This window comes from Hylobates moloch, unplaced genomic scaffold (genome assembly GCF_009828535.3).
Source record: "Hylobates moloch isolate HMO894 unplaced genomic scaffold, HMol_V3 SCAFFOLD_5, whole genome shotgun sequence".
In the NCBI taxonomy this organism is placed as follows: domain Eukaryota; kingdom Metazoa; phylum Chordata; class Mammalia; order Primates; family Hylobatidae; genus Hylobates; species Hylobates moloch.
In genome coordinates this window covers 76153151-76161740 of record NW_026652280.1, presented here as the reverse complement: position 1 = coordinate 76161740, position 8590 = coordinate 76153151, and the positions used below count along the sequence as shown (strand labels likewise).

General features: G+C 52.4%; 1 protein-coding gene across 5 annotated transcripts in view; it reads right to left on the bottom strand.

Annotated features, from left to right (window-relative positions):
• Positions 1-419: 419 nt before the first annotated feature.
• The window catches only part of P2RX3 (purinergic receptor P2X 3), a 34293-nt gene continuing 26122 nt past the window's right edge, over positions 420-8590 (bottom strand). For 2 of the 5 annotated variants that reach the window (XM_058438697.1, XM_058438699.1), the window contains exons 9-13: positions 4721-4814; positions 4386-4451; positions 4038-4253; positions 3385-3462; positions 2317-2939 (exon numbers count right to left, since the gene is read on the bottom strand). In XM_058438697.1, coding sequence (XP_058294680.1) covers positions 2826-2939; positions 3385-3462; positions 4038-4253; positions 4386-4451; positions 4721-4814 — 568 coding nt within the window. In that variant the 3' untranslated portion in view covers positions 2317-2825. Of the gene's footprint in view, positions 2940-3384; positions 3463-4037; positions 4254-4385; positions 4452-4720; positions 4815-8590 lie in introns of all 5 variants that reach the window. The other 3 variants (XM_058438698.1, XM_032152902.1, XM_058438700.1) reach the window with 3 other exon arrangements.

Genomic DNA, 8590 nt, shown 5'->3' with positions numbered 1-8590 from the left:
TTTTCTCTTCCTAGACACCCAAGAGGACTAGGACTTTTCCAGTATCCTTACAGTAAAGCTGGGCTCTGCAGCACGCTGCTGAATCCTGCCAATGGAAAGTGGCCAGAGGTTAAGTAAGCCCACTCCAGGCCTGGCCTTCAGATTACCCCCTGTGCTCCTCCAGTTTTCACTTTCCCTGTGACAGTGACCTGGCAGTCCATGTGTCTCAGATGGCACAGCTACCAGATGGAGGGGGCTATCTGACCTACTTTGCTGTATTAAACCCTGCGATTTTACTTGTTACTGCAGCAAAACCTGTATTACCTGAGTGAACACACATAGAAAAAAAAAGGAGTTTCTGGATTTTCCCCAGATAGAGCATAGAAGTCATGATCTCAGACTCCAGAGTCATAAAGTTCTAGGTTCAAATCCTAGTTCTCCTATTTCAGTTTCTTTGTTTTAGTATGCATCAGTTTCTTCTTCTGTAAAGTGGGGGGTTGAGTTAGACAATCCCCGTCACTCATTTGGTCCATTGCCTGCCAATAGTAAGTAATCAATGTTGGCTTTTATGCTGAATGATTAAAGAGGCAATGTAGTGTTAGGAATAGGAATGGGTTCCCGATCTCATTTCCATGTACTGTAAATTTTTTTCTATCAAATAGGATTAACAACAAACCATAGCGGACTCACCAGGGTTGGTGTGAGGGTCCATGTGATTATGTTGCTGATTGTGCTGAGTAAACCATAATACAAACAGAGACAAGGTAGCTGTTTTTATCACTACTGATATTAATCCTACATCTAGCACACAGAAGTGGTAACTTAGTTCAGATATGGGGAGGACAACCTCAGGCTCACACACACTTGCTGGCCGGCTCCAGAGGGGCTGAGGCACCTGCAGGAGGACCACCTCCATCTGGGTAAAAGGGAGGGGTTGGGGGGAGGGTCCCTTCAGGACACCACTGCCTCCATCTCCCCATTAGAGAGAATCCCTGTGACCCCAGCCTCCCAAGAGCTGAATTCCCCAGGGATGCCTGGGGGACTCCCAGGTGGAGAAATTTTTAAAATGTGGTGCTGCCTTCACTGATGTCTCTGCTGGAGAAGCATAGCCTGGTCAGATCTCCAGGCACTGCCCAATTCCCAAGGCTGACCCTGGGCAGATACGCCCCACCATCCTGGGCATGGGGCTGTGGGTTAGGGCAGAGTGAGGGAAGCAGTGTTGAGCTTTATGTGGGGAGGGTCTCACCCCTTCTCCCCCTGGGGTGGGGGGTCATTGGGCAAGGCCTTTGCAAGTACCCACCGTTTGAGCCTCCTGAACTACTCCTGATGCTGTCCCTTCCCCACTTCCTGTGCCTTGTGTTGAGGGGCCACCCTCCATCTACAGTTGAGCTGGTGCTGCTACGACCTCATGATCATGCCCACTCCGACTGCCAGATGCAGATTTATCATGAAGCTATTGAGACATTCTTTAGGCTCATTCACTTGCATGAGCCCCTTCTAATACCTGATTTTGTATTCTTTCTAAAGAGATGCTCCCAAATTGTATATGCTTAGGATTCACAAAACCTAGGTCTGCCCCAGAGCCCTGCCCTGGGGCAATTTCTGGGCCTCTCACTATAAGAGAGGACAGAAAGGGGATAGAGGATGTCTGGGTCAATGGACCCAGCCTCCTGTTATCGCCTCCTTCCCTGAAGGGCCAGGACATGCGAGTTCCTTTTTGGCCACGAACTGTGGCACTGACCCATCATTTTCCCTTTCTGGCCTCAGTTTGCTCATCTGTAAGCAAGAGGGTTAGATAAGATGGTTTCTAAGGCCCCTTTATCTTCTAACCTTAGAAAACGGGGCACCTTATTAAAACCCTGTGGGGACAGGCCTGGCCGACCCAGCTGAGCAGCTCACAAGGCACCAGGTCTTACTGGAGCCTTTTCACTGATGTTATAAATGAGGACTGCTGAACTCCTGGAACAGGGTCCCGGCCTACGACAGGACCCCAGGTCCAGGAATCAAATCCCCAGAGTGAGGGGGCCCAGATGTGTGTGGGTGTGGGGTCCCAGAGAAGAACAAGAATGACCCCTTCCCTGGTTTGGGGAGAGAGCTGTGGGGCGTGATGAGGAAAAATTCACCGACAGCCATGCCTTCTGTTTCCTTCTAAGTTTGGGATGCACCCAAGTCAGAGATGGGGTCCCTCACCACTGTCTAACCAGTCTCCCGAAAACGCAGCCTTTGTTGCTGGGAAAGGCATGGGGCTTACTCTTTATTAACCGAATCACGGTCAGGGTGGAGGCAGCTGAAGCAGCAGGGCTGACGGCCCCCAGGAGTTCATTCTTCTCTCATGGGGTGTGGGCGATGGAGTTAGTCAGACGGAGGTTCAAATCCCAGCTCTCTCACATCCTGACTATCTGGCCTGGGGCAAATGACTCAGTCTCTCTGAGCCTTGGTTTATCTTCAAAACAAGGGAAACTAATATCTACCTCATAGGATTATTCTAAGGATTAAATGAGATAACGTGTGTGAAAGTGCCTGGCACTTGGTAGGCCCCTGTGGCCCTCTGTCCTACATTATCATCTCTACTCTTTGGGAAAGGGATGGCTCAGGTGCTCCTGCCCCAGGGGTCCTAGGAAGCAGATGGGGCCAGGCAAGGAGTGAAGGTAAGATTGGGGTCTCACCAGGGAGCACTGCCTGTCTGCTGGAGCAGTGGGAGGCCCAGACACCTGGGTCCCAGCTATGCTCATGGAGTGAGCAGCAGAAATGAGAGCCCCTCTTCCCTCCCATGCCCCCTTGCTCAGGCAGGGTCCTCTGTGGGGAGGCCTGGAGCCTTTGTGAGTGTGGGGCCCTGGAAAGAGGCCCTAGTGGCCTATGGAGAAGGCCCCCGAATCGGTGGACTGCTTCTCCGCTGTGGTCTGGTCGCTGGGGTACACTGGGTTGGTCAAAGAGGCGATTTTCAGTGTAGTCTCATTCACCTGCAGGCAGAAGAGCTGGGGTTGTCGAGTTCTGACTATGGGCAATATCCTCTTTTGTGACCCCATTTGACAGACTCAGCAGTGGGCACCCATGACCTAGTCACGAGGGGAGCCAGGACATCTTTGTGATCCCAAGGCCCCTCCCATGTACCCCGAGGGCAAACAGAAACCCCATTCATCCCATGGCCTCCCCTAGTCCTGCCCCAGAAATGGAGAGGGGAGGTGACAGGGTGGGGACCATGACAGAGATGACCCACAGAACCCGCAAGATTCTCTGCAGAGCCCAGTCTTGGCCAAGCCTTCCTTTGTCTGGACCCCAAATATTCATTGAGGCCTGGTGAACCCCCTTTCAGAAGGCCTCAGAAGGGGAGCCATTGAGAGTCCCTGCCCCTGCCTGCCCTGCCCCCTCTCCCTTTTATCCAAGGGTGCCCCTCCCCCAACTCACCTCCTCAAACTTCTTGGCTTTGTACTGGTCGGCCCCCTTGAGGAAGTTGAGCAGGATGATGTCACAGAGAACAGTTCCCTGGAGGAGGAGAGGCAGGGTGGGCTCCCAGGGGTGCCCTGGGGTGGGTGGGATCAGGGTGGCAGGAAGTAGTGGGCTCGGGCAGCACCCCCAAGCTGCCTAAACAGTGGGCAGGACATTTCACCCTTGCAACAAACTTTTGGGATAGTGCTATGGTTTGAATGTCCTCATCCAAACTCGTGCTGAAACTTAATCCCCAGTGTGGCAGTATTGACAAGTGGGGCCTTTAAGAGGTGATTGGACCCTGCGGGCTCTGCCCTCATGGATGGACTAATCCGTTCATGGATGTATGGATTAATGGATTAATGGGCTATCATGGGAGAGGAGCTGGTGGCTTTATAAGAAGAGGAAGAGAGATCCAAGCTAGCACGTTAGCAGACTGCAGGCCAGGGTGGGGACCAGTCCTCCAGGGACGCCTGACTGATGTTCCCTCTTAGAAAAATGCCCAAGGACTTTGCAGGATGTTTCAGGGCTGCCTTCCCAGCTCCTAGGGGTGACCCAGACCACAGCTGCACAGAGAGAGGACTGCGTGGGGTGGAAGGGTGGAAGTCCCTGAAGGCAGGCTATGTGCCCACCATGCCACGTGGGCTCTGTTCCTCACTAAGGCATCTCAGGTCTGCAGAAACCCAGAGCCTCCTCCCCCAGCTATACGGTGAGAAACAGGAACTCTGTAACAGGTGGAGCCTCCTGAAAACGGGAAGGCTGCTTCCGGAGGTAATGAGCTCTCCATAACTGGAGACGTTCCAGCCAGGGCTGACGCAGCAGGGTGGTGGCCAAGGAGACTGAAGCACCTAGCAAGTGGGAGTAGGGGTTTTACATTCCAGGCAGAGGCAGAGTTCTGCCCCCGTCACTCCCCTGCCTGCTGGTACCAGTCCGGGCCCCACTCTGACTGGCCCGTCAGAGCGTGGAGGGGCTGAACTCACCACTCCCACAGAAGTAAAGGCTGCCACAGAGCTGATGATGGTGGGGATGATGTTGAACTTGCCAGCCTGTGTGCACAAAGACCAAGGCGAGTGGGCAGAGGGCCCATGGGATGGGGGTGAGGCCCGAGGCTGCACGTGGAGCCAGAAGGGTTCTTGGTGGATCAGCAGGTCCCTCCCCTTCACGGCGCAGGTGAATTGATGGGAGAGTGACCCACTGAGGGTGTCAAAGCTGGCCAGCAGCAGACCCCTGCACCCCAGAGGAGCTTCTTCAGAACCCGAGAGGTGGTCTGGGCTGCCTCCCCTGTCAACCCCATCTGCCTGGCCCATGGACTCACATTGCCGTACACCAGCACGTCGAAGCGGATGCCAAAAGCCTTCAGGAGGGTGCGGTACTCACTGCCATTCTCCATTTTGTAGTACTTGGCAAACCTGGAGGTCAGAGGCAGAGATGGGTCCCTCTGTGGGATCCTGTCTCTCCTGCCTGAACCTTCTGTGGGTGTCCAGAGCCCTGTGTCTTCGCTCACTGAGCAACCCTTACCGACGGTTTGCTGAGACACCTGCCACGCTCCTCCCCGTGTGGTTAGCTGACCCCTCGCACAAGCATCATCTTGGGGGCTTGTTATAAAAGCAGATTCCTGAGCTCCACCCTGAACCCACAGAATCAGCATCTCTGTGGGTGCAGCCCAACAACTTGCCTTTTATTTATTTTTATATTTTTGAGACAGAGTCTCATTCTGTTGCCCAGACTGCAGTGCAGTGGTGCGATCTCTGCTCACTGAAACCTCTGCCTTCCGGGTTCAAGTGATTCTCCTGCCTCAGCTTCCCGAGTAGCTGGGATTACAGGCACGCGCCACCATCCCTGGCTAATTTTTGTATTTTTAGTAGAGAGGGGGTTTCACCGTGTTGGCCAGTCTGGTCTCGAACTCCTGACCTCAAGTGATCCACCCGCCTCGGCCTCCCAAAGTGCTGAGATTATAGGGGTGAGCCACCGCGTCCAGCCAGAACTTGCCTTTTAAATAATTTCCATCAGTGATTCTGATGTGCTAGAAAGTTTGAGCCACTGCTAGACTCCAAACTTCTTCAGTTCCATTTGTCTGGGTCTCCCAGAGCCCAGCTCACTCTGCTTATTTGGGCTCAAAGCCTGGCTCTGCTGCTTACTGACTGTGCAAACTTGGGCCAGTTACTTAACATCTCTAAGACTCAATTTCCTCATTTGTGGGTGGGAATAATATACAAAAGTCCTGCTTCATAAGGCTGCCATGAGCATTGAGTGAAACCACACACGTCAGGGGTGTAGACAGTGCCTGGAACACAGTAAGCACTCAGGAAACACTCGCTGATGTTGGCCAGTGTTATTGTTTACATTTATAGAGCAGTTTCGAAAGGTGCTTTCAGACTCCTCATCTCATTTCACCCTTGCAACAAACCTTTGGGATAGTGCTATGGTTTGAATGTCCTCATCCAAAACTCATGTCAAAACTTAATCCCCAATGTGGCAGTATTGACAGGTGGGGCCTTTAAGAGGCGATTGGACCCTGCGGGCTCTGCCCTCATGGATGGATTAATCCATTCGTGGATTAATGGATTAATGGGCTATCATGGGAGGGGAACTGGTGGGTTTGTAAGAAGAGGAAGAGAGATCTGAGCTACAACGTTAGCACACCCAACCCCCTCTCCATGTGACACCCTGCGCCCGAGACTGCAGTCCCCACTAGTAGGAAGACTCACCAGATGCGTCTGGCTCCTCAACCTTGGACTTCTCAGCCTCTATACATGAAGAAATAAATTCCTTTTCTTTGTAAATTACCCAGATTCAGGTATTTTGTAGAAGCAACAGAAAGCGGATGATTATAGATAGGCATGTGATTGCTGTGTTTTTCAAATGAGGCTCTGAGAGGGTAAGGTGACTTGTCTGGGGTTACGCAGAGCTGGTGCTGAGTTCACCAGCTGGTGAGCTCAGCACTAGATTTGCCCAAGTCCAAGCCTTTGACCCCTGCACCTTCTCTGCCTTGGCTTCTGGGTGCCATGAACTGTGCTGGGGACTTAGGAAAATGATCCCATTTCATTCTCACCACAAACAGGGGTTAGTGTTCAACACAGAGACATGAGTGTTCAGACCCCCATTTTGCAAATGCCTATGTTGGGGAGGAGATTTGCCTGTGGTTTTGCAGTTAGTGAAGTGCTGGATTTGGGATTCAAATCGCTTCAGTCTTTTGGCTTCTAAAGCCAGTGCACTTTCTGCTGTGTGGCTCTGCCCATCATGGGCCAAACTCTAACATTAGGAAAGTGTCATCTCTTTGGGCTACTGTCCCACAGCTGTAAAATGGGTTCCTAATGCCAGTAACCTTGGAAAGTGGTGAGGATTAAGTGAAATCACAGGAGTGAAAGGGCCCAGAAAGCTCCTTAGCCGTGTGGGGTCGACACTGTTCCCTCTCAGGGTCTCCAGTCCCCACGGATTCCCAGGCCTCTCCCACCAGGGGCCTGAGAAACTGATTTCCTGAAAGTGTTCATTGATTGACATGACGCTCCTGACAGGGACATTTGCATTTGAACCTGTACAACAGAGAGAAGGAAATGCTCAGCCCCAGCGAATCAATCATTGAGGGATTACAGGCATGGGAGGAAGATAACTTGTGATGGGGAAGGAAAACGTTTGCCACTATCTGCTCTGGCTGCCATCTGGCAGTGGGGCACTCCGGAATTAGGCAGAGATGAATCTAAATCCTGGCTCCACTACTTGTTCATGTGGCCTCTGGTGTTCCTTAGCCTTCAGGGTGTCCGTTTCCATGTCTATAAGCACAGGTGTGCTCATGCCCTGCTAGAAGTTCTGTTGGTGAGACAGGGTAAACGCGGACACCATTGAGATTCTTGTGTTAGAGATTCTGTCTGCTCCTCCACAGCCATTCTTTGTCCCTTCTGTGCCCAGGTCTGGGCCCTGAGAGCCTGGTCTGCAAAGACCACTTTGGCCTCCGTTTCCAGGTGGGTTCAGCCAATGGAAGGCGCTGACAGGAGATCAGAGGGCAGGGAAATAGAAAGGCCAGGGCATTGAGGTGGCTGGGCAGCCTCGGCTTTTGTTCAGGTTCTGGGAATTGCTCCTCCCCTCACTCCCGACAGCCTAGGTGGTAGCAGCTTGACATCACTGCCAGCACAGAGGCCCTTCACTGGCCTGGTTAGTTCCCTTCCCTTGACCTGGAATGCACCTTTGTGTATAGTCTGTTTATTCAGTCACCCCTGTGAGACCACGCACTGTTTCCCCTCAGGACACCTACCCTGACCACTCCCACTTTACAGAGGAGCAAGCTCAGTCCTAGAGAGCTTTATCTGGGTCAGGAGGGAGCACAGGAGAATGCGTGACACATTTTCTGTCTCTGCCTATGCGTGGGCACGAGCAGAGCTGGTGTGCCTGAGTGATGTACCTGTTGCTCCAGTAAGGCTGAGAACGACTCAGTGAAAAAAAGTTTCCAGGGGAGCCTGACCTGGGAAGGTGTTTCCCTGTGGGCTGTGCAGCTGAGGGAGAGGCAGGGGAGGCAAGAGGATCCCAAGAAAGAGTAAGACCCAGAGTAAGAATGAGAGTGGCCCTGGGAAGGCAGCAGAAAGAAGTGCAACCACTTAGCCGGAAGAGGGCTTGGAGGTCAGGGAAAGACGGGAGGGGCTAAACCAGCTTTAAAATGATGCTAAGTTCAAGTCTAGGTGGTGGAGGAGGACAGCCTTACAACCAAGGCAAAACAGAATGAATTCAAGGTGCAGCAAAAGGAGGATAATAGGATGGACACAAGAGAGGACGTCATTTCTATAAAGATGACAGAGTCTAAGAACATAATTCTCCAAGGAGGACTCTCAGGAGATTTTAAAGAAGTCTGCAAAAGAAGTATCTGGGCCGGGTATGGTGGCTCACGCTTGTAATCCCAGCACTTTGGGAGGCTGAGGCGGGCGGATCACGAGGTCAGGAGATCTAGACCACGGTGAAACCCCGTCTCTACTAAAAATACAAAAAATTAGCCAGGCGTGGTGGCAGGCGCCTGTAGTCCCAGCTACTCAGAGAGGCTGAGGCAGGAGAATGGCATGAACCCGGGAAGCGGAGCTTGCAGTGAGCCGAGATTGCGCCACTGCACTCCAGCCTGGGTGAAAAAGCGAGACTCCGTCTCAAAAAAAAAAAAAAAAAAAGAAGTATCTGGAATGGGCAGAAGGCTCCAGGAGGTCCTTAT